Source organism: Pseudochaenichthys georgianus, chromosome 16 (assembly GCF_902827115.2).
Source record: "Pseudochaenichthys georgianus chromosome 16, fPseGeo1.2, whole genome shotgun sequence".
Lineage (NCBI taxonomy): Eukaryota > Metazoa > Chordata > Actinopteri > Perciformes > Channichthyidae > Pseudochaenichthys > Pseudochaenichthys georgianus.
Genome location: NC_047518.2, coordinates 6,256,353 through 6,283,636, shown reverse-complemented (window position 1 = coordinate 6,283,636; position 27,284 = coordinate 6,256,353). Strand labels below are relative to the sequence as shown.

The window sequence follows — 27,284 nt, the reverse complement described above, 5'->3', positions numbered from 1 at the left end:
ATCAGGGGTTTGTTTGGTTATTGCTTAGTAACATGATCAAAAGTGTGAACAGTGTTTACTATGACTATCCTTTACAATAAAGGCAGTGGTACGGCAACTCTAAAAACAAGTTGTTCTCCTCAGTTTGAGGTTGATTTATGTCTGCCCACACAATTACGCCACAAATTGGTTCTCATAAAACTTGCCTCTAAGTATTTCTTTATTTGTCCCTAATGAATGTTCTTGTTGGCAGCAGCCCTGTGTTTCTGATGGAGGGCCTCCCGAGTCCGAGCTTCTCATTGTTCTCTAACATCTACCAGAGAAATGATCTCACTGGATTTCTTTTTCAATCCTAAAATTAGCCGCTGGCGTTCTGAAAACATACTGCTTTCACTTGGAACCCCGCTGATCAGACTGTGCTTCTCTCAGGTTGGAAGGAGAACTGTTGTCTTAGTTCCTGTCTGCTCGTGGTCTGCAGGGTGATAGGCTTAGGTGTCATGTAGCTGGTTACTGTGAGGACCAGAAAGTGCATTATTTCTATTGTCAATATGAAAGGTAGAAGACAATATCTGGTGTTAGTGAAGAATGTGGGCCTCATAAGACCGTCTGTCTGATGGCCGTTCTGTTCTCGTGACTGTAGTGTGCCAGTAAAGGATTCTGAACAGGAAAGAATGTTCCATGCATTTGAGACACATATTGTGGAAAGCCATCATTCAATGTATTTGAAGGAAGAAGAGCAGAACAAAACTAATAAATACATGCGTATACGCATCTATAAAAGAAAGGGAGAGAACTGATGGGAAGACGTAATGCAGAACTACAGTCATACATTACTATGATCCAAGCCAAAGTAGCCTGATGGAGGCCAGACAGGTTTGTATTGGCTGCTCTGCGCTCTGCAGAAGGGGATCATATGTGTATTGTGGAGTTATTTATGTAGTTTAATTGTTCTAGTAAAGTCAATAATTGATCAAGGTAATGATGGTTGGAGAAGGGAAAGAAAACAAGAATAATAATGAGATAGAGGGCCCCCTGGGAAACATTGTGGTAGTCAGTAGGGGACTCGTAACCTGCTGACATGTCTCTGGCCCCTGAACACTGAGGCGCCCACACTCAGAACTCCTGGGCCCTCAGGGGAAAACCTTTGTCCTTATGCATCCTTCTCTGCTTTCGTGAATGATAAGTGTGCGAGGCCTTGTGGATGTTGGCTGTGGCTCTTGAGGTTGAAGTGAGAGGAACAGAGAAAGGGGGGGGGGGGGGTTTGAGTTGTGGTTCATCAGATGCAGAGTGGACTAATGTGCATGAGGGCTTAGATCAGAAGACGGATGAACAGGATGGAATAGGAAACCTCACAAAGGGTTCTTGGTGTTACACTAAGAAGACATGTCCTATTGTGTAATAGTTGTTTAATGGTCTGGCTGGCAGAAAATCTCCTTTCTACGTCTTTTGTCAGCTTTTTATTGAGTATAGTTGTTTAAAGAGCCTGTGACACGAGTTTCCCCCATCATCCAAACCCATCACTTTGAGTAAATATTGTCCCCTTGAAACCGTTACTGAACTGATTTTGGATATTTGTACTTTGATAACCATTAATCTGCCTTCAATGTTGACCATTTTCTGGATCTTCTCGGGGATTCTTCAAGTCCCGCCAAATGATGTGTGACGTCATTGCGGGCACAGCGCTCCAGCTGCACCGTTCAGGATCCCAGCATCTGCATGTAAACGCACGACGGCGCACACAGCAGCAAGCTCAGACAGCGATGACAGTTTACTTTTGAACGTGTCTGAGAGCTCATGAGGCTGAAGGATCGCTTTATGTTGTATCTGTTAGAAGTTTAGGAATGAGGTGCGTCAATATGGGCGATCATACGGTCATGTAGCCAGTGGTGGACTGGGACTAAAAATCATCCCGGGACTCTCGACCGGCCCACTTCGGTACCGCTAGTAAATTGTCAACGGGGGAGTGGGGGATGTGCGAGTGACTTATCCGACCGGCCCACTTCGGTACCGGCCCATCGGGATTCGTCCCGATGGCCAGTCCGCCACTGCACCCAGCCCACGTAAACTGTCAACGGGGGGAGCCTCGCTGCGGGGAAACGGTGGACCTAGTGTCCCGATCGGAGTGGGAATAATAATAATAATCCGTGCATTTTATCCATTAATTTCCCCAACATTGTGGTAAAAAAACCACACGTTTAATCCATGTTGGTGTACTACAACTACAAAAAGCATCGGTTTGTTTTCTCATCAGGAAATGCAGACCGGCTCAAACAAACGATTTGTAATCATCATCCTCACGATCATTTAATGTATCATATGTTCGCCGAATTGACATGAAAGCACTAATAAATGTAGTTTCATCCACTTGAATTTACAACTACAAAAATAATCGATTTGTTTTTATATCACATCCGACGGGAGGAAATTCAGCAGCTCCGATTTTAATCCTAATGTAATCATCATCTTCACCACGATCATTTATGTTCATGTTCGCCGAATTGACATGAAAGCACTGACAAATATGAATATACTGTAGTCAGCTTCATTACAACGTTATTAACGTGCCAAAACTCAGTAATTCACCATTTCTACGCACGACAACACACTTTGTCCGTGTTTGGCTCTCTCGCCGCACAGTGAAGTGTTCCCGCATTGACGTCACTTCCGGCTTCCCCCAAAACTTCAAAAATGAGTCGAAGGAATTTCTCCGCGATGTTCGAAATGATTGATATTTATCGGAACGGTATCGCACCTTCTTTTTTAAACTGACGGTTGGAGATGACTAGTAGCCCAATATTTCATTGCACAACAGCTGTTGGGAGGCTGTCACAGGCTCTTTAAGGCTGATTTCTGATGGTGAAGTGTGCGTGAGGATTGCCATAGGAAATGTGTGTGGTCCTCTTCTCGCTTCTCTTTTTGTTTGTCTTCGTCACAGAGCTACGAAAGGCACCATCCAAATGCAGTACATAAAGAGGTGATTCAGGTATAACAATATAAACAAAAGCGATATTTATGCAATTAAAGCTGTTGGGGAAAAAACATAAAGAGCATGCAAGGTAAACAAAGGGAAAGTAGCAAAACAAAATGAGGGACAAACAAGGATGAGACCAGGAATAATGGAGATACAGGAAACATGCTGAAGCACACCGGGGAAGACAATGATGACAGACTGACAGAGAACACTAGGAGAGACAAACATCCATATCCCATTCATCCATCATTGAGGGAAGAGCTAGGAAATATCATCTACAAATATTGCTTACAGCAGCAATTAAGTGTATTGCAATAAGTGGTTGAAACCTGAAACTAAAATGTGAACATGTGTGTATAATGAAACTGAAATAAAAACTGTTAAAAATAATAATAATAATAATAATAATATCAATCAATCAATCAATGTTTATTTATATAGCCCAATATCACAAATGTTACATTTGTCTCAGTGGACTTCACAGTTTGTACAGAATATGACAATACGACACCCTCTGTCCTTAGACCCTCACATCGTACAAGGAAAAACTTCCGGAGAAAACCCACAGTTTAAAGGGAAAATGGGAGAACCCTCAGGGAGAGCAACAGAGGAGGGATCCCTCTCCCAGGACGGACAGACGTGCAATAGATGCCGTGTGTAAATTGAAAAGATAATACATTTGCAACATAGTAATACAGGATAATGAAACAAAAAATCGAATTTGATGACCATCTCTGGATGTTTAAATTAAAGTGGACCTATCATGCTATATTTGAAACATATATTGTAGGGCCATACCTCTATAAAACATGTCTGTGACGTTTTTTTTTCAAAATACCAAAAAGATCATGCATTTTAGCCATGCCTCATTTCGCTCTATTTGCTCTTTTCCAGCCCTGTTTTTGCAAGGGCTGATTCTGCTTTTGTGGCAGACTACAGCGCCACTTACAGGCCTGGCATATGTACTACAGCGTCTCCAGCGCTTTCGAGCGGTCTCTCATTCCCCTGATAGGTGGAGAGTTGCCCGTATAGGCGGAGCACCCCTTTTCTGACGTCAGAAAAATTCAAATAATAATCAACTCCGTTGCAGCCCCGTTTTTAGAGATTTGGGTATGGAGGAAAAGAGAGAGGGTTGTGTTTCTGACACTTGATGAGTTCCCTGACACACCGGGGACACATATTCATGTATAAAAGACATACAAAAGTGCATTTTGCATGAGGTCCCCTTTAAAGTGTATTTAGCTGACGCTTTTTCAGGGAATTACAAACACTTCAATACCTTATTCATGCCTACGGGAGCAGTTTGAGGTTACGTTTCTGGTACGTTTCTGACTGCAGAGGCTGGGATGGACCTGATTGGTAGACGCCTATTCAGCCCGTGCCACATAGGTGCTTCCTATCCATAGCTGGCAGATAACATGAAGTGTGTTTATGGTTCCAGTGCGTGTAGGAATGGGCAAGATAACTCTATAACTGCAGTCCTCTTGCCATTCCTCACCTGTTCAGTCCGCCTGGCCTCACCACCACTGTTTCCATGGTTGCTTCATTAACCCCATAACAAATGGAGTTACGTAAATATTTAAATAAACACCTACTATCATCAAAAACAAATAGGCGAGCCCCATTCCTGCCTCTACTCGCAGCTGTAACAGAATATACAACACTTCAACTCACTGTAAACCATGTGTAAAAGGAACATACCAAAAAGATAGCAGGCAGCATGGAGAAATGCAGAAATCCCTCCATCAGTCTGTTTTATGGTTGTCTTGCTTAAGCGCTTGGGAAGGACATAGATAGATACAGAGTAGAGAGTAGATACAGAGTAGAGAGTAGATACAGAGCAGATACAGAGTAGATACAGAGCAGATACAGAGTAGATACAGAGTAGAGAGTAGATACAGAGTAGAGAGTAGATACAGAGTAGATACAGAGTAGAGAGTAGATACAGAGTAGAGAGTAGATACAGAGCAGAGAGTAGATACAGAGCAGAGAGTAGATACAGAGTAGATACAGAGTAGAGAGTAGATACAGAGTAGAGAGTAGATACAGAGTAGAGAGTAGATACAGAGTAGAGAGTAGATACAGAGTAGAGAGTAGATACAGAGTAGAGAGTAGAGTAGAGAGTAGATACAGAGTAGAGAGTAGATACAGAGTAGAGAGTAGATACAGAGTAGAGAGTAGATACAGAGTAGATACAGAGTAGAGAGTAGATACAGAGTAGAGAGTAGATACAGAGTAGAGAGTAGATACAGAGTAGATACAGAGTAGAGAGTAGATACAGAGTAGAGAGTAGATACAGAGTAGATACAGAGTAGAGAGTAGATACAGAGCAGAGAGTATATGCAGAGGAGAGAGTAGATACAGAGTAGATGCAGAGTAGAGATTGTTTTGTTTGTGAGTGTCCACTCGTTTTACAGCAGTGGTATTCTGCCTCTGCGGGACCAGGGCATCTCACTTGCGTACACTGAGAGAGAAAGAGGGAGGGATGGGAGAGTGAGAACACACAGAGTAGGAAAGGAGAGGGTGTACGGATAGGGTTTGGCCAATACCTTCATAGTGTAAGAGCCTAACAGAGGGTGAACATGAGGACATGGCTGAGATGGCACGAGACAGGGGGAATAACCCCACTTTGAGAGGACTCTCAGGACTTGTTAGGCCTGGGCAGGTTTAAGAGCTTTGGGCGCTCCTGTCATATTTCTCTTTCATTTGAGTTTAGACCTCTTGTGTTCTCTCTGTCTTTCTCATTCTCTGTCCCTGCCTGTCTCTACTTTTCTCAATCCCCTCCCTGCAGAAATGGCAGGCGCCAAGTCACTATAACAAGATATGGCAGTTTCATTCCAAATAATGACCCCAGGATTAACAAACAGAGTCCTGGAATGGTATTTAAAACAAATCGGAGAGCAGGCTGGCCTTGCATTGTTACTGCCTATGCTGTACTTTAACACACTTTCTGATTGGCCTAACAGACTCTCTCCTGGGAAGGACATTCACAGTCTTGCCTTCTCCTAGAGCAGTGGTTCCCAACCTGGGGGGCGCGCCCCCCTTGGTGCGCCAAAGATCGCAGGGGGTGTGCCAGGCCTCAGATGATTTGAGGCCAAATATCATATTTAGACTTTTTAAAAGATGTTTGCCTTAAGGTCTCTAGGATTAGGGCAATAACCGGTTGTTAGATGAAAACTGCAGCAAGTATACCAACGTTGAGGCCTGGCCACTAAATAAAAACATCAAAAATATTGATGGGATCCTCTAGAACACGACTTGATTTGAATATGGTATTCATTTGAATGAAAGGTAGAAGAAGGTTAGTGTAAAAAGTTGAATTTAATGGTAATTGCTGCAATTGTTGGCTGAAATTCAGGGTCTGCTGATGTTGGTCTGCCAAAAAGAATTATAACCACATGTATTATACTCACTGCATGTTGTGCATTATACAATTAGCTCTACAGCTTTATGTGAGTTCATAGTGCATGTAGCACGCTGCATACCTACTCATATAAGCATATTCACACACACAGCAAAACAGTCTCCAACTTCTAGTCATGAAGGGTTCACTCACGCACACTAACAATATTATGGTGTGTAATAGCAACCCAGTCACACAAAAAAATGTGTCCACAGGGCAAAACGTAGTATGTTAACAAAAGTAAACTCTGAAATTGTGACATACGTCTTTCCCCCTATTGATTATTATTGACCAGCGTCCATGGCAAGTTATCGTCAACTCACATGGCGTGAAAACAGTATTTCTGGTCTCTGAGTTTTCACAGTAACCAAGGTGGTTGCTAGGGCTCTCGCTGCATACATCAAGAAGTAAGTATTGTCCTTCCTGTCAAATGATTTCACAGTGATATCTGCTCTACTCATCAACTAAAAAACACCAGTTTTTCCTTGTTAATTACACAACATTGATTGGTTTAAATTGATTGGATGTTTTAGTGGCGGTGCACCTCGGGAGTTGTAGTTTACACAATAAGAAAAACAAAATGTTTTAAAAAATAAATAATCATACTTTATTCCGCGTGTGCTTGCTTTTCTCTTTGAAAGTCATGACATAAATGCATTTAAAAAAATGGTTCGGCTATATTAAATATTACACATCTGCCGTAGTTCTTTATTTATAGAGCCCTGATTAGAAGACTTTTGGACAAACTGGAAGAACTCCCACAGCGAAACTGAATACATGACGTGGATCATAAATATATCAGCAATTAAACAACATCTTTAATTTCTCTTCACACAATACGTATCCTTGCAATATCAATACTAATTCAGCTGACTTTCATATTGAGTCAGCCGAAGACGTATTACCTGCTCCACCATCAGGCCCCCCCCCCCCCCCTCCCTCACAGCCCTGCTCCATCACCAGGCCCCTCCCTGCTTCACAGACCTGCTCCACCACCAGGCCCCTCCCTGCTTCACAGACCTGCTCCATCACCAGGCCCCTCCCTGCTTCACAGACCTGCTCCACCACCAGGCCCCTCCCTGCTTCACAGACCTGCTCCATCACCAGGCCCCTCCCTGCTTCACAGACCTGCTCCACCACCAGGCCCCTCCCTGCTTCACAGACCTTCTCCACCACCAGGCCCCTCCCTGCTTCACAGACCTGCTCCACCACCAGGCCCCTCCCTGCTTCACAGACCTGCTCCACCACCAGGCCCCTCCCTGCTTCACAGACCTGCTCCACCACCAGGCCCCTCCCTGCTTCACAGACCTGCTCCACCACCAGGCCCGCTCATCACCATGTCACAATTTGAGAGGGTTTTTACTACGTTTTGCCCTATGGACCAACATAGCTGTTTTTGTGGCACTGGGTTGGCAATTGATTATTTTTCTGAATTGGAGGGATATGGCACAAGAGTGTGTGAGCAGTATTGATGTCTCTGATGCTCAGAACATAGGTCATTGTCTACATTAAGATGTCATCAAGGATGATTAGTGAGGGTTTGAACTGATGATAGAGAGCAGCCTCAGCTCTGTAAGGATCCACTGCACAGCTGCAGTGGTTAATACAGCACTCTCTGCAGATTAGTCAACCAAAGACATGAAGACCATGAAACCCAGTCTGCCCTGTCCATTTTCTGTGACGGCGGACATTAAGTAAAGTATACGCACATTTGAATTGGTTTTGTGCAAGACTCACTGAAACAATGCAGCTGACAAATAAGAATGAGAGAGAAGGCATATTGGAAAATATGGGTAATCAAATGTTTAAAATGTACAGTATGGGCAAATAATGTGCTTAGTACGTAATGATGCAACACTGATTGCATCGTGACCTATTTGGTCCATGTCATAGTCCCTGAATGCCACGGGCACCTGGATGTTGAGTGTGAGAAAGTACTAAGAGATGCCAGACAAAATGATACACACACACACACACACACACACACACACACACACACACACACACACACACACACCCACACACACACACACACACACACACACACACACACACACACACACACACACACACACACACTCTCCTACCCACAAGTTTAAAGCAGGTTTGCTACTGCAAGAACAAACAAGGGGAACAACTAACCATCCTGTTTGTCCATTGCACCGGCAACACACTCGTTGCCATGACTACCCATGTGGCTGTTTTAGTGATATTTAGGAGCCTGGTGTCTGAGAAGGCACGCCGGTGCTATGACCTCACCACTGCTTCATGACAACTGTGGGATAGAGCTGCTGAGCAAGGCAGACCTTAAAATCATGGAATATGTCTCGATGTGACGCCCTGATGGCTTCAACACACACAGACCTCAGGCTAACCTGTGTGTTCTGCCTCATTCCACCCTTCTCTTACCCTCCTTTACCTCTGTGTCTCTTACCCTCCTTTACCTCTGTGTCTCTTACCCTCCTTTACCTCTGTGTCTCTTACCCTCCTTTACCTCTGTGTCTCTTACCCTCCTTTACCTATGTGTCTCTTACCCTCCTTTATCTCTGTGTCTCTACCCTCCTTTAGTAATGAACAATTACAGGCCCATATCAAACCTCCCATTTCTAGGTAAAATCATTGAAAAAGTTGTTTTTCAACAGTTGAGTAATTTCTTGCATTTAAATAACTGTTTCGATGTGTTCCAGTCAGGCTTTTGTCCAAACCACAGCACTAAGACTGCTCTTGTAAAGGTCTTTAATGACATCCACTTAAACACAGACAGTGGCAGAACTGCAGTGTTAGTATTATTAGATCTCAGTGCTGCGTTTGACTCTGTTGACCACAGCATATTACTCGACCGACTGGAAAACTGGGTGGGACTTTCGGAAACAGTTCTAAATTGGTTTGAATCCTACTTAAAGGACAGAAACAACTTTGCTTCTATAGGTAAATACACATCTGAGTTGACAAATATGACATGTGGGGTTCCTCAAGGCTCCATCTTGGGGCCTCTTCTCTTTACCATCTACATGCTACCACTGGCTCAGATAATGAAAAACAACAAAATAAGTTACCATAGCTATTCAGATGACACCAATTTACGTAACAATTTCACCAGGATACTATGCTCCAATTCAAACACTGAGTACGTGCATTGAACAAATCAATGACTGGATGTGTCAGAACTTTCTCCAATTAAACAAAGATAAAACTGAGGTAATGGTTTTTGGAGCCAAGGCAGAACGTATAAAAGTTAGCGCTGAGCTTCAGTCTGCAATGTTCAAAACAACAGATAAAGCCAGAGATCTAGGTGTAGTCATGGACTCTGACCTGAGTTTCAACTGTCACATTAAAACAGTTACTAAATCAGCCTACTATCACCTAAAGAACATATCTAGGATTAAAAGACTAATGTCACAGCAGGTTTTGGAAAAACTTGTCCATGCTTTTATCTTCAGTAGACTCGACTACTGCAATGGTGTCTTCACAGGTCTCACTAAAAAATCTATTAGGAAGCTGCAGCTGATTCAGAACGCCGCTGCTCGAGTCCTCACTAACACTAAGAAAGTGGATCACATCACTCCAGTTCTGAAGTCTTTACACTGGCTTCCTGTGTGTCAAAGAATATATTTCAAAATACTGCTGCTGGTTTATAAAGCACTGAATGGTTTAGCCCCAAAATACATTTCTGACCTCCTGCTAAATGATGAACCATCCAGATCTCTCAGGTCTTCAGGGACTGGTCAGCTTTCTGTCCCCAGAGTCAGAACTAAACATGGAGAAGCAGCGTTCAGTTATTATGCTCCAAATATCTGGAACAAACTCCCAGAAACCTGCAGGTCCGCTGCAACTCTGACTACTTTTAAATCCAGGCTGAAGACTTTTCTTTTTGTCGCTGCTTTTAATTTAACTATTCATATCTTAGACTGCACTGTAACTTTTATCCATGTATTTTTTCTTTTAATGTTTATTTTATTACATTTTTTGTAAAGCACTTTGAATTGCCTTGTGTTGAAAGGTGCTATATAAATAAACTTGCCTTGCCTTGCCTTTATCTCTCTGTCTCTTACCCTCCTTTATCTCTGTGTCTCTTACCCTCCTTTACCTCTGTGTCTCTTACCCTCCTTTACCTCTGTGTCTCTTACCCTCCTTTATCTCTGTGTCTCTTACCCTCCTTTATCTCTGTGTCTCTTTACCTCTGTGTCTCTTACCCTCCTTTACCTCTGTGTCTCTTACCCTCCTTTATCTCTGTGTCTCTTACCCTCCTTTATCTCTGTGTCTCTTATCCTCCTTTACCTCTGTGTCTCTTACCCTCCTTTATCTCTGTGTCTCTTACCCCCTTTACCTCTGTGTCTCTTACCCTCCTTTATCTCTCTGAAGGGCCTTTTTGTCCTGCAGGTAGCTAATGCTAGTTTAACGGCTAATTGAGCGGTTGTTACCATGTACTTTGTGTGCTTGACTGTTGCCATTAGTGTCAGCCCAGCGATCGACCTTTGTCTGGACCACAGCAGGGACACTAGGATATGTCATGTCTAAAACTGTGTGTTTTTGTGTGTGCTTACATTTGCTCAGTTCTCATGGTTTTCTAGCCTTCTGTAAGAGACAAGAAACCTGCGAGTCAGCATTACATCACCTCGATGAAGTGTCAGTTAAAGATCCTATGACATGATACAGTACAAGTGATACAAAAGGTCATTATTAGTAGAGGTCAATTAAGGATAAATGCAGGACAGCACAAAGTCTCATGTACCTTATAATGATTTTATTTAATATAAGTAGAACACAAGTTACTCTGTTCTAATTATGTGGTAAATTGGGTTACTTCACCACAGGACCAGGAGTTTGAACAAAACAAATTCACATTTATACTTGATACACACGGCACTGAAGTCATTTCTTTTTTTGTAGAATCACGTCCCATGTCCATCCCAATGAAAGTGATGCCCGATACCACAGCAGTGGAGTCTTGGGCGACCTCAGAGGAGAGGATGAAGGAGCTCATCGCCCATGCCTGGGATGCTGTGAAACGCCTGACTCTGCAGGTAGCAAACCTTACCCTCTGCCATTATTGTTGCTCTAATCATATGTGTACAAGATACCCACTTCCTCTGGATGGTGGTCCTTTGAGGTTGTTTATCAGTCTTTGGTATACAAGATTTGACTCCAACATGTGATGTTAGTGTTAGGACTCCACACCCTGCTCAAATATGTGTGTGTTTCACAGTGAATGTGTAGTTCTTGCAATATGATTAATTGAAAACTGGCACATTTGTATGTATCGATAATGATGGAAATGTCCGGGACAGGAAATTAAACGTACTGCTAATTAGCTGGTTATGATCTTGCACTTTACCATATACATACTTTTTGCACTTGAATTGTAATTATAATGATATACAAGACAACAACATTATAATTCAAATCACTCTTATTACACTTATACAACATGTTGTTGTAGGCTACTTAATATTTTTTTTGTAAATATAATTAAATGTTACTTCTTTCTTCTTTCAGTGCTACTTATAAATAATGAATTGCCTGGATATGTTAGTAACAATCTACATTGTGTGTGTGGAGAGTGAAAAGGGCTAGAACATTTCATTCTGCAATCCTGTATTTCAAAACATCAATCTTTGAATCCCAATACAAGCCAATCTTTACCACATTTATCTTTGTGGGTCAAGCATCAGCAAAAGTGCAAATTCATTTATTTCTGACTTACATTATACAGAAGTTCACACACATCTGTGAGCACTTTTTCATTTCCTTTAGAGACCACTAACCCCTCTTGCTGTCAGAGGCACTGTTTAGCCCAGTTAGTATCTGTGTGGCTGCGCTCATCCAGGAATCTGTTAGCCCAGCGGCCTTCTTTACATACAGAGGCTTACGCAGCGCCTCTTCTCGCTTTGTGGTAACCTGGCTTTGCTGGAAGCCTCTGTCCGCCTGTTACAGTGTACCTGGATAGTTAAGTGCTGCATCTTGACTGTATGGCTAAGCCTGCATCACACCCAGCCCAATCTGAGAAAAGAAAAGTGCCGACACATTTCTGACAGGGTTGCTCTCGATGGCAGAACACTTTATGTTGAAGCACACATGTTCTCATGAGGCTTAGTACATTACTGATTGGGGAAGAGGACTCTGTATCCAGTAACGGGTTAAGTTATGTTATGACTGCTGATACATTGTTTAAACATTTACCCAACATTTACTCTTAATTTCGAACTTTTGCTTCTCAAATATACAGATGTTGGTTGGCCTGTGTGAACATCGGTAAAATACTAAAACTAGAATCATATTGTCATAAGAGACCTGATCAGGATGTCTGTTAAGTATCCCACAATTCACTGCAGCATGGAACTACTCTTTGACTGTCCTGTCATCAAACAGTCAGACAAGGTTATGGTTACAAGGTGATGTCAACAGACTATCATCTCATAGATCACTACAGCGATCATAACTACACCTGATTCCATTTTAATCCATGTGTGTGGGTTGTAGATGTTGGCATGTCATCACAGGCGTACAAATGTCTTCTATTACCAGGTCTATTCATGACAGCAGAGATACTCTATGCCAGGGAATTCAAAGTGCAGTACACTAAATCGGTCTTTCATTGGGCTGCGACTTGTTTCTCTGTGCATGTAAACAATAACCAAAGATTCAGAAGTCCAACAACCATTCTTAATTCTTCTTAATTCTTCTTGCTACGACCACACAAACCCATGTCAGTCATACATGAGGCCATGACGCATGTGAATTGAAATACTGCTTCAGAGCCCAGGTCCCATGTCAGCCCATTGAGATGTTTACAGTACTTCCACAAAAGTTAACTCAACCCTCTAATAGTTTGCTGAGCCCGTCATTGCCTCCACTTCCCTCTGTCCCCCCCGGCAGTGGACCGGACCACACCACGTTCTGCAGCAGTCATTAGGAAACAGCCTGTCCTGTTGACATATGAGTGGAAGCTTACCAAACCGATGACCCAACAGCTGGTACCCCGGGCTTTGGATATCCCCAAATTTAAACCACTCCATTTATTTTAGTGTGGTGTAAACAGAATACCTAATGACTTACACTTCTGCTACACATGTGCCCAATTTTGGCATTGGCGTTTTCTCCCTCTTTTACCGAAGAGAGAGGAACAAGAGGGATCAAGCAAAGGTGATGGAAAGAGATTGGAGGATAGAAAGTTACAAAGTACTCATTCTACGGCTGCTCAAACCACGTATGGCAGTTTCAACAGAAATAGCTACACATAATAGACCGACGTGATTATGAAAATTGTTTTTAAATCTTCTGTCCTAGTCTCTGATGCAGTCGATGGGACATAGATTATGTCAGAGTGAAAACAAAGGGCTAGTGTCATACATTTCAATGTTTAATGCATTTTGCTACATCATCACTTATCTTAGCCCAAGAAACAGCATAACCTCAAAATAAAAGTACTTGAAATTCTGTCGCACTGTACATTTCATTGTGACTCTATACTTGAGTGCAGCTTATGTAATGTCTTAGACACATTTCCCACTCAAGGTTTAAACCAGAATAGCAGCAGGAAAAAGCTGAACATGCACTGTTTCCATTTGTAGCGTTCTGTTCTAAAATCATTCTATTCACCATCCTTTTTTACAATGACAGAAATAGTCAGCATTGATTCCTGGTGATGGCCCACACATCGTGGTAAGGGTACTATCTGAATCCATGAGTGTGTTGCTCTATCTTTAGTTGAGTGTTGCAACCAAAGCCCAATAAAGTTATTCTAAGCACACATTTGTCTGCCACTTTAAATCCATTACATTGCTATGTACTGTATCTAACGGTGTATCTCCCTATACTGCTGGTATCTCACTTGGAATGATAGATCTGCAATGAAAATGGGCGAATCATTATTTTAAATGAATGAAATGCCAAAAGTCAACTTCCTTGAATCTCTTCTCTGTCGATGATAAATACAGACTGTCAGCCAATAGTCTGTTCATATAGCCTTGTGAATCCCTGCCTTGACAATTAGGGGTCTTCAACAGTGGTTATGAAATTAGAGCAAGAGAGTCTGTCCTTATATATATATATATATATATAAGGACATTGAGTGAGAGTGTTGGAGCCAGTGTCTTGCAGCATTAAAACAGGCATGGTGAGGTCAGAGAGACACAGCATCCAAGCAGAGTCCCTCAGGCCCATGATGGTGGAGTCTGCATGACGTTACATACGGCACAGATCAGCAGCGAGGTACAGAGTGTGTTATTTTCCCTGAAGAGGCCACTAAGTCTCATGGTCCTGCAAGGCTACACTGTGTGCAGGTGGTGTTACTTTAGAAGTCTCTTCACATTAGGGCTGAAGGGCTGTGCTGCTATTGTCACCTCGGCCTTGCACATCTTCAAACGGCCTCTTGCCCTCAGTGTCCTGATCCTACGCTGTACTTCTACTCTTGCTTCAACTCATTGTTTTGCTCCCCTGAGAATGGGGCCCTATTCATAATTGCCAGTGATTCTCTTTCAGGAATGTTGCAATAAGTCCTTCTATTTAACACATACATGTGTACAGCACTGGCAAAGGAGCACGTTGCTACCAAAATTGAAACTGGATCTGCTGAAACAGAGGGAGCGTTGCCATGGAAAAACGAAGTAACACTGCTCCCTGCAGCTGCCCTGCATTAATGAGTAGGATATATTGTGAGAGAAGAGGAGGAGGAAAAGCAGTGGGGTGAAAGGTAAAGTGATGGATATGAGACAGGGAGGTTCGGGGAGAGAAGATGGGAACATTGGTCAGAAGGTGGGTTTTAAGGCTGGAGGAATGTCAGGGAGACGGAAAGGAAGATCAAGAGTACTGTATGTTTGGTGTGGCTCAGATGGAGCTGGCCAGATGGTTTCCATGAACAGGATCTGACCTCGGCTGGAGCGCCTTCTGCAGGCACATGACTTCATCCTCTGCCCCCCCCCCCTACAGCCTATCATCCCTCTACTCAACACCTCACCCTCCTTGGCTGTAAGATCCCACCATTTCCAAATGTTTTTCAAATACAACTTTAACTTTGTGCCACCATGAATATATATGAATTTAAAGGTGGGGTAGGTACGTTTGAGAAACCGGCTCGAGATACACTTGTTATAGTCCATGGAATGCTCTTAACATCCCGATAGCAATGAATATCTGAAGTGCTTTGACAAAAAATCCATAAAAAAAATGCATCTGTGGAAGCCGTGGTCCTGTAAAAAGCACGGCCAGTCAATTTAGCCGGCCGGCTAAAATAACTGGATGGCCTACCTGCCTGTCAGACTTCCATCTGTGCACAAACTTATCTCGTGCCCTCATTGGTCATGTGCGCGTTCGTGTTGGAGGAGGGGCTCTGGAAGGAAGTGGCAGATTTTTTCCGGCTGAGTATTTTCAAATTCTAGCGATCTCGAGCTGGTTTCTCCAAAATGACCTACCCCACCTTTAAGTCATGAATTGTCTTTTCAAAAACTCGACATGAACTGAGGATAATTTTGGTTATACTGCAATTTCAATTGTAAATCAGTGCACATGTAATATAATTAACCTTAAGCCCCAGCTCCAGCATGAATAGGGATATATATGCGCAGCAACAATCTGAAATGCGTACCGTCACTTGTGTCACAAAGTGCATTTGCGTACCGACGTACTTGTGAAGCTTTTCCTGCAGACGGTTAGATCACCGGACGACAGAGTCGGTCTCCGTGTGCACAGACAGGCTGCTGTTAACGTGGAGAAATGGAGAACTGCACTAAAACAGCTGATCACAACGTTCACGCTCTGTGGTCACGAAGTTCTCCTCTGGCCCCCCCCGTTGACTTTCCTGAAGTACTCCACTAGCCCCCCCCGTTGACTTTCCTGAAGTACTCCACCAGCCCCCCTGCCCCCGTTGACGTTGGCGATACAGAGGGCTTCATCAAATAACTTTGAGTGGAGCCAGAAGTTGGAGTCCCAGACACTGACTCCAGGTCCTCATCGGAGTACCTCACTGAGAAAGTGATGTGCACCCCTGGATATAAGCGAACCATTGAGCCCCAATTTAAAAATGTGTTTGGTAAAGACACATTCTATTTCTTCCAACATGCAGGTCAGTTTAGTAGCATGTCATCGAACAGCAATTCCAAATCAGACTGCATTCTGTATGTTCACCCATAGCATCAATGGTACATAAGAGAATGGCAGTGTTTCTGTTTAAGGGGACAGGACAATAAAAAGGCTGTTATAACGCGTAGTGCCTAGGTGTCTAATAAACGCTGCGTAAGTACTGATTGGCTGTAATGCTAGCAAAGAGAAGGATGAATGCTGAAGGCAGGACAAAGAGTCATTGCACGAGTGTCTCCACACAGAGATGGAGCTGGAGAGCCAATTGGAAGGGAGAATGAAGGGAAGGATACAGCAAAGGCACTAAGGGAAAAGGAAGGAGAGAGTGAGAGAAAGGGTGTACATTCTCTCATGATTACACACTTATCCTCTCTGGTCGCCACAGTGAAACAGAAGATGTGTCATTAGGTGTTTTCTGAGCTAGAGAACTTGAAGGGAGTGCTCATGTGCACGTGTGGCCAGATTCCTGTCCCATCACCTGCTGCCTGCTCAATACAAGGATGACCTCACAGCCATTATCGACACACACTCACACTCACACTCACACTCACACTCACACACACACACACATACACACACACACACACACACACACACACACACACACACACGCACTCACACACACACACACACACACACACACACACACACACACACACACACACACACACACACACACACACACACACACACACACACACACACACACACACACACACACACACACACACTCACACACACACACACACACACACACACACACACACACACACACACACACACACACACACACACACACACACACACACACACACACACACACACACTCACACACACACACACACACACACACACACACACACTCACACACTCACACACACACACACACACACACACACACACGGTTCGGTCACGCAACATAAATCAATAGTGGTGAATGGTGAATCTCTTTTCACCTGCAGTCGATCACCCTTTTGATCCACCTTGGCCTAGTATAACGTACTGCATAACATAATCATCCACTTCCACTCTCTTCAGCTGGCCTGCAGCAACACTGTCTGGCCACACTACTACTGTAGCTAAACCAAGCCAAGCTAATATTGATATTCTGACCACTTGTATCATGTGGTCAGCTGCATCTTGCACATTCGATTGCAGGACCTTCAGTCAAATACACCCCATTCCCAACTAATCGCTAATTGAATTCCCCATCCTAATGGTCCCTGGCCCTGCTGAGCCGAGAGCTCAGCTATCACTTCAGAACTCCCAAGACCCTGCCTGTAGGGGCTCACCATGCGGGGGCGATGGGGGATGTTTAAGGTCGAGGGTGTGAGCAGGCGGTCCAGGTCGGCTGCACTCCTAAGGCCAACGTTGGATCAATAAACGCAGCGATCAAAGTCGCAATTAACCCACCGCGCTAGCACAAACAGCCGGCCAGCAGAACACAAACAAAGCCTTCATGTCACCTAAAGCGTTTATTTGTGCAGATTTCCACCTCGGCCAGGGAGACCTCCAGCGCTTGTCAGCTTCTGTAAGCAGTGTTAGAAGAGAGGAATGCAGGGCCACAGGGCTGGCTGGCTGCCTGTGCTGCCGTGCCAGGCCACGTGGGTGAGGCCGGCCTATCTGCTCTCAGGGGGCATCGCGCTTAGATGCCTCCTCATAGACTTTCAGGAAGGTGAGGCTGCAGGAAAAACATGTATTCACCACACACACATCTGCACAGTCTCATCTTCAGAGAGACACAGTAATCATGCTCATTCACAGGGAGACACTATTTACAATATTACGCTCACTTCTCCAAAGTGTTTTCGGACAAAGCTGAACATGCAGGAGTATATGCAGAAGAAAGGGGAGCAGCAGGTTACCCAGAGCGACCGGGCTTGCTCTGTGGGCCTTCTGTTAATCTGACCGGCCGCTCAGGAAACAGAGGTCCCGTCTGGTGCAGGCACAGGAAGTTTACATTTGGAAAGGTATCAGGTTTTTAAAAACAAAGGATGTGTTTTCCGTTTGCTGCATATCTCTCCACTGAGATTCTTCTGCTCCAGAGTTGCAAATGTTTTCACCCGGGATGCTGGGAGGGTGTTTCTAATTTCCTCTCCTCTATCTCTGGGTGATATCCCGTGTGTCCTGCATTGCTGAGTGTGTGTGCTCGTGTGTGCGTGAAAAAGAGTTTGCACTAGAGAGAATAAGGAACAAATGTGTCTGTTTTATAAGCAAGTGTGTTTGTGCTTCACATATGGGCCCTCCACAGAGGTGAGGTCTCGGCCTACAGAGTGTGTGCTGTTCTGAGGCCCTGCAGAGATATGAAAACAATGTGTTAACAGCAGATCTGACCACAGGCCAAATGTCCCACTCACACGTGACTGCCTTGGTCTAAGATAGATGACTCTCACAGGTAGTTAATGCTGTCAGATGAATGTAGCACACAGCTGTGCGCTCAAAGCGTGTTTTAGAAGAGAAGGCACCTTGCATGTATCTTGGTCACACAAACATTCAAAAGGTAGACCAATACGTTTTCTAAAGTGTTTATCCGTGTTAGGAGAGTAGTCTTGTGTAGATGTTTTCTTTCAGACAAGGCATGTCTTACTACCTTTCCTGCAAACTCCTTTCATGTCTGAAACATGTACCAGTGCTTCTAAGAATGACGATGTGACAGTAATGCACTCTTCAGAGTGGACAGGCTGTCCTCCGTCTTCCTCACTCTTCCTCCTCCTATCCTAAGAGCCTCCTGTGGTTATATAGGCCATTTCCACATGGCCCGGCCTTTTAAAGCCTAAGTGTGTTTGGCCCTCAGCTTCCTCTCTATTAGAAGCTGCTCTGCTGGAACCAGATACACCGTCTTTACAAAGACTCAAGGGAGATATACTGCACAGGGCAGATCGTACACTCCCAATGCTGCTCGGCAGAGGAGGAAGCACGGGACGCTTTTTGGGGGTATTAAGACAGAAATATTTGAAACAGGGTCCACACATGTGGCTACATTCTTTACTCTATCTGATGGAGCGCTGAAGTCATCAAGAATAAAAGTGGAACAGTCCCATATTTAGAACTGTGTGATGTGACGCCAGACAGGGATGAGAAGGAACGAAGAGACAAAGACAAAAGTGTCTTCAGGCATCTTACCATTTATTAAAAGTTATTTTTTCCCTTTGCCTGTCTCTTGTCTCGAGCTATTTATTTACTCATGACAGCATAAGCTGCATTCCTGATCCAGAATCCAGATTGAATTAGAGTCTCTGTGATTGTAGATCAATGTGTAAGAAGATCCATGTTCATGTAAAGGCGTAAGTCTCTGGATAAGCAATGGTCACCTACTGCTGTCATCAGAATACCTGGCCCTCTCTCTTTCTGGGCCTGTGCATGCTGGGACTTGTGCAATGGAAGAGCACTAGCCTTTGTATTCTACATACCTGTTTTATTTCTCTATTACATTACATCACATGTCACTTCTTAGACGCTATTACCCAAAGCGACTTACGTACTTCAGTACGGTGGGCAGGCCCCACTGGAGCAATTTGGGGTGAATTGCTTTCCCAGGGACCCACGACATGCTGACTGCAGTGGGACTCAAACAGGCTATCCCCAGATCCAAAGATCAGCGCACTATCCACTGAGCCACAGCCTCCTTATGCGAAACTGAAGTATCATTGCTGTTTAAATCATGCTGAAAGGGAGTCTTCCATCAGTCCAGCTTTGTGACGCCTCGTAGAGATTTTCTCGTATAAGGGATGCAACACCCAGCAACAGCACAGAGGATTATAACCTTATAGCTACAGCTGTGTGGTGTAACTGAGTTCATTGCTATTGCAGGTGCCATCCTTCAGAGGAAGTAGTAACAGCACCATGTCTCTGCAAGGATATTAAAAAGAGATGGGGGCTCTCTCAAAGCAGCACTTGTTTGGCTTGAGGCCAAAACAAGTGCATCTATTCTCTTCTAAATGTCTGATAACAGTAGTTGCAAGTGGTGATATGATCAAGTATGTTATGTGTATTTTCAGGTTTACATGTTCAGTATGTGAACCTGCACGCACACATGTGCATGTGCTTTTGAACCTGAACGCACACATGTGCATGTGCTTTTGAACAGTAAATATGAAAGTGTTATTTGAGCATGTTTTCAAAGTGCAAGCTGCCACGTGCAGCCTCATAAGGAGTTGATTGGCTTCAATCCTTTTTTAACGGAGAATTCCTGGTCAAAATGTGAAAGTGTTTCCGTTGTTGTTGATGTATATTAATAGAGTGTGCTGTGAGTGACACACACTGCCCTGCATACACACAAAGACACACACTCAGTGTTCTGCCCTGGATTAGTCTCTTATTAAAGGCTGTAGGTAACTGAACTGCAGTCCCTGGCTGCCTGCAGTTTACTTCATTTGTTATGTTTGAAGATTTCATTTCACTTTGACAGGACATTATGTCATTGGCCAAAACATAGGAACAACTATGGCTCTTTGATTCCTCAGTTCCTCTGTGAGCTTTCTACAATGACATACTTTATGAAAACACCTACCAATCTTAGACTTCAGTCGGCTCAACTCAAATCTCAATCTTGGTGATAGTCCCCCTAATGTGGGTAAACTCCAGATCCCCCTCTATAATCAGAAATTAATGTTAAACCCACACACTTGTTTGAACATGCACACTCACAAAAGTGCTGCAATCCCAGTGATCTGTTTATTGCTTGTTGCACCTTAGTCATTAGCAGAGTCTATCTTTCATTTTATTGGGCAGTTTATTCCACACTAACCTGAACCCTTCAGGGGGTAACGTTGTGTAACATATATTCCACAATGCAATTATACATGACTTCAAATTATCGTTGCCCATTCTAGTGCACAGTCATTAGACAAGTGAGTATTTTGACCACATCATCATTGCATGCAAATTGTCCAGCTCCAAGCTGTATGAACTTGAATTCATATTGGATTTAACCATATCAGCTGATGTGTATTTGTGTAATGAGGGAGGGTGTGGCCTATGGAGGTCATCACCCTATATCAAGGTGTGCAGAATTATTAGGCAGCTTCTTTTCCTTAGGCAAAATGTGCCAAGTGATGCGTGATCACAGAACCATCAAACGATTTGTTGGAAATAGTCAACAGGGCAAGAAACATGTTGAGAAAAAAAGATACAAATGAACTGTCAAAGAGAATAATCAAACGTGAAGCTACCAGGAAGCCATTATCCTCTAGTGCTGTCATATTCCAGAACTGTGACCTACCTGGAGGGCCCAGAAGTACCAGGTGTTCAGAGACATGGCCAAGGAGAGGAAGGCTGAAACCCCACCACCAGTCTTGAAGTTAAAACCTCAAGATTGGGCCAAGAAATATCTGAAGATAGATTGTTCAAAGCTTTTCTGGACTGATGAGATGAGGGTGACTCTTGACGGACCAGATGGTTGGGACCTGTGGCTGAGTTAGTAACGGGGACAGAGCTCTACTTCCACTCAGACACCAACAAGGTGGAGTTGGGGGACTGGTATGGGCTGGTAATATTAAAGATGAGCTAGTTGGACCTTTTCAGGTTGAAGATGGACTCAAAATCAACTCCTGAACCTACTGCCAGTTTTTAGAAGACACTTTCTTCCATCAGTGGAACAGGGAAAGGTCTGCATCTTTCAGGAAGACCATGAGTGTATGAGGGATAATGCTCCATCGCATGCATCAAAGTACTCCACTGTGTGGCTAGCCAGTAAAGGCCTTAAAGATGAAAGAATAATGACATGGCCCCCTTCCTCACCTGACCTAAACCCTTCCTCGCCTGACCTAAACCCTTCCTCGTCTGACCTAAACCCTTCCTCGCCTGACCTAAACCCTTCCTCGTCTGACCTAAACCCTTCCTCACCTGACCTAAACCCTTCCTCGTCTGACCTAAACCCTTCCTCGCCTGACCTAAACCCTTCCTCGCCTGACCTAAACCCTTCCTCGCCTGACCTAAACTCTTCCTCGTCTGACCTAAACCCTTCCTCACCTGACCTAAACCCTTCCTCACCTGACCTAAACCCTTCCTCACCTGACTTAAACCCTTCCTCGTCTGACCTAAACCCTTCCTCGCCTGACCTAAACCCTTCCTCACCTGACCTAAACCCTTCCTCACCTGACCTAAACCCTTCCTCACCTGACCTAAACCCTTCCTCGTCTGACCTAGACCCTTCCTCACCTGACCTAAACCCTTCCTCACCTGACCTAAACCCTTCCTCACCTGACTTAAACCCTTCCTCACCTGACCTAAACCCTTCCTCACCTGACCTAAACCCTTCCTCACCTGACTTAAACCCTTCCTCACCTGACCTAAACCCTTCCTCACCTGACTTAAACCCTTCCTCACCTGACTTAAACCCTTCCTCACCTGACCTAAACCCTTCCTCGTCTGACCTAGACCCTTCCTCACCTGACCTAAACCCTTCCTCGTCTGACCTAGACCCTTCCTCACCTGACCTAAACCCTTCCTCACCTGACCTAGACCCTTCCTCACCTGACCTAAACCCTTCCTCACCTGACCTAAACCCTTCCTCGTCTGACCTAGACCCTTCCTCACCTGACCTAGACCCTTCCTCACCTGACCTAAACCCTTCCTCGTCTGACCTAAACCCTTCCTCGCCTGACCTAAACCCTTCCTCGCCTGACCTAAACTCTTCCTCGTCTGACCTAGACCCTTCCTCACCTGACCTAAACCCTTCCTCACCTGACCTAAACCCTTCCTCACCTGACCTAAACCCTTCCTCGTCTGACCTAAACCCTTCCTCACCTGACCTAAACCCTTCCTCACCTGACCTAAACCCTTCCTCACCTGACTTAAACCCTTCCTCGTCTGACCTAAACCCTTCCTCGCCTGACCTAAACCCTTCCTCACCTGACCTAAACCCTTCCTCACCTGACCTAAACCCTTCCTCGCCTGACTTAAAACCCTTCCTCACCTGACCTAAACCCTTCCTCGCCTGACCTAAACCCTTCCTCACCTGACCTAAACCCTTCCTCGTCTGACCTAGACCCTTCCTCACCTGACCTAAACCCTTCCTCACCTGACCTAAACCCTTCCTCACCTGACCTAAACCCTTCCTCGTCTGACCTAGACCCTTCCTCACCTGACCTAAACCCTTCCTCGTCTGACCTAGACCCTTCCTCACCTGACCTAAACCCTTCCTCACCTGACCTAGACCCTTCCTCACCTGACCTAAACCCTTCCTCACCTGACCTAAACCCTTCCTCGTCTGACCTAGACCCTTCCTCACCTGACCTAGACCCTTCCTCACCTGACCTAAACCCTTCCTCACCTGACCTAAACCCTTCCTCACCTGACCTAGACCCTTCCTCACCTGACCTAGACCCTTCCTCACCTGACCTAAACCTTTCCTCACCTGACCTAAACCCTTCCTCGTCTGACCTAGACCCTTCCTCACCTGACCTAAACCCTTCCTCACCTGACCTAGACCCTTCCTCACCTGACCTAAACCCTTCCTCACCTGACCTAAACCCTTCCTCGTCTGACCTAGACCCTTCCTCACCTGACCTAGACCCTTCCTCACCTGACCTAAACCCTTCCTCACCTGACCTAAACCCTTCCTCGCCTGACCTAAACCCTTCCTCGTCTGACCTAGACCCTTCCTCACCTGACCTAGACCCTTCCTCACCTGACCTAAACCCTTCCTCACCTGACCTAAACCCTTCCTCGTCTGACCTAGACCCTTCCTCACCTGACCTAAACCCTTCCTCGCCTGACCTAGACCCTTCCTCACCTGACCTAGACCCTTCCTCACCTGACCTAGACCCTTCCTCGTCTGACCTAAACCCTTCCTCGTCTGACCTAGACCCTTCCTCACCTGACCTAGACCCTTCCTCACCTGACCTAGACCCTTCCTCACCTGACCTAAACCCTTCCTCGTCTGACCTAGACCCTTCCTCACCTGACCTAGACCCTTCCTCACCTGACCTAGACCCTTCCTCACCTGACCTAGACCCTTCCTCACCTGACCTAAACCCTTCCTCACCTGACCTAAACCCTTCCTCACCTGACCTAGACCCTTCCTCACCTGACCTAGACCCTTCCTCACCTGACCTAAACCCTTCCTCGTCTGACCTAGACCCTTCCTCACCTGACCTAGACCCTTCCTCACCTGACCTAAACCCTTCCTCACCTGACCTAGACCCTTCCTCACCTGACCTAGACCCTTCCTCGTCTGACCTAAACCCTTCCTCGTCTGACCTAGACCCTTCCTCACCTGACCTAGACCCTTCCTCACCTGACCTAGACCCTTCCTCACCTGACCTAAACCCTTCCTCGTCTGACCTAGACCCTTCCTCACCTGACCTTTCCTCACCTGACCTAAACCCTTCCTCACCTGACCTAAACCCTTCCTCACCTGACCTAGACCCTTCCTCACCTGACCTAGACCCCTCCTCACCTGACCTAAACCCTATAGAGAACTTGTGGGCCCTTCTTAAAGGGAGATTTCCAGTGAAGGAAACTCCTCTCTGAACAGAGTCTGGAAGGCTGTGGTTGATCGTCAACAGATCCAGAAACTGACAGACTCAATCCATGGAAGGCTCGTGATTGTTATTGAAGAGAAGGGTGGCTGTATTGGTGAATGATAATTTATTTTTTAAATCTCAGAAATGTTTATTTGTAAATGTCGAGTTGTTTGTTTATTATTCTCACTTTAATAAAGGTGAAACTAAACAAGTGAGATGGTGACATTTTTGTTTTTCCTTTAGTTGCATATGAATTCTGAACAACAGTTGCCCAGTAATTGTGCACACAGATATATTCTGTTGTTTTTCAATAATTAAAATAATTCCTCAAAAGTACAACTTGCCTAATAATTGTTCACACAGTGTAAAGTCATTTAATTATTGTCTGTGTCTTGCACATGGAAAAGCTGCCTAAGAGGGAAAAATGGTTGAACATCTTAGATAAATATGAAATTGACTTTGCTAAGCTTGTGAGTGACTTGTGGGTAACACAGTGCACATGTTGCTCTTAGCATAGAGCTTTAGGTGGCATACCTGTCTGTTTCCTGTCCTGTCACTGTGGGCATGCTTTCTCTCTTTTACACACAACAACACTAACCTGGCATGTCCAATCAGCTCACAGCATTGGCACACAAGCTAACTGATTCCAGTGCTCTGTTTATTGGCCTGTTACAGAGTTGTTAAACACAATTGTGTGGAATACCAAACATGACCCTCCACCACCTCCACTGAACTCTTACACCTAAAACTGTGACATTAAACACACACTCTCACGTTCTGCTTGGACCCGTAAGAACAGACATGTTCTTTTCCTGCCACCATTCACAACACTGGGTTTCCCTCTGCTTCCACCAGCTCTTCTCTCAACCCTCCTGCAGGGTTTCCTTTGTTCCCCTTGCTCCAGTCATGGCATCTCTCTTCACAGATGTTCCATCCTGAATCAATGAATGGTGATGGTAAGAGACCTGGACACCACCAGCCAGACCTCAGCCGTGTCAGGGACAGGGCCTGGTGTTGGTACTGGTAATGAAATGGGTCAGAGAGATGAGCTGTCAGTGGTTTTGGCAGTGCTCATAGCAGTGATGTATATGGGATATTCTGACCTCAGACTGTTTCTCTCTTTGGATATGTCAGCACCATGCATCAGTGCCAGTGCTCCCCCTCTGCCCTCTGTGTCCCTGTGTTGGTGTGTGTGAGTCACAGCTCTCACATGAGACGGCAGAGAGGAGCCTTGAGGATGTTACCAGGGTGACCTTCTGTCAGCCCAGGGAACAGAGTGGATTGTTCAGCCCAGTCCGTTCCCAAAGGCTCTGAGCTCATGTTCGTAGAAGGGTGAGACAACCAGAGAAACAATTATAAGCCAATATATCGACTGGTCATTTGAGTACATCTTAGCATACCTTGTTCTAAATGAACGTTTGATATTCTGACTTTAAATGACTAAATGTTTCCTGTGCCTGAGAAAGTAGAGGATTTCTATATTAGTTGTATAATTATCTATTAAAGTATGATTTAGCATTGCCATATACATATACTAGACACAGATGTATACAACTGTTGATTAGTCAATTATTAAAACTATAAATTATACTATACAACTGATATTGCATTATGTAAGTAAGTTATTAAATAATTAAAGCATTTACTGGCTTCAGTTTAAGCCACTTAAACCACTTTTTAAGTTTTTAATCACTTCGTTGTTTGGTACTCGTCGAGACATAAGAGACATTTTATATCATCTCACTCGGCTCTTCATACTTCTAATAAGCATTTTTTTTCCTTAAACTTTCTTGACATTCTTGAGGAAAAAAGGTTTTATAGTATAAGTAGAAAGGCCTTACACTAAATACATCATTAACTGACATAGCCACACCCAAGTTGTTATCAAAATGTAATCTCATTTTGATGGTGGAGGCGTGGCTGGTCACAATAGTGTGACTGAAGCAAGCTGTCCAGCAGGGGAGCGTTATCAGAGCGGAGTCACCGTGCTCCAGCCAGCCGGTTCCGTGTGTCGGCCTGCTTTACAGCTTAACCCCGCTAAGATCAGCAGCAGGCCAGGCAGTGTCGATGGATTTTCTTCCTGCGTGCCAGCTCTTAAAAAAGGCCCAGGCCTGATGTGTCAGTGTGCAAAAGTGTTCAGATTTCAAACCCCGCTTTGAAGAGTAATCAAAAGAGGAAGCAGCGTGAGATGAGTGTGTAACCATATCTCTCACTCCTTCTCTCCTATTCTCCTTTTCTCTGTTTCTCATTCACATCTCATGCTGTTTTTTCTTTTCTGACATTCTTGCCCTCCCATCAAAGCTGGAAGAACCAGCTTCCATATATAGGCGTTCCAACATTTCTGCGTGTGATATTAGCAAAAGGCGGCATATTTCTATGCAAACATCAG

The 27,284-nt window shown here is 44.6% G+C and overlaps 1 protein-coding gene across 1 annotated transcript in view; it reads left to right on the top strand.

Annotated features, from left to right (window-relative positions):
* LOC117460531 (intermembrane lipid transfer protein VPS13B) overlaps positions 1-27,284 on the top strand; it is a 424,908-nt gene that overhangs the window by 197,183 nt on the left and 200,441 nt on the right. The window contains 1 exon segment of the mRNA XM_071205797.1: positions 11,244-11,377. Coding sequence (XP_071061898.1) covers positions 11,244-11,377 — 134 coding nt within the window.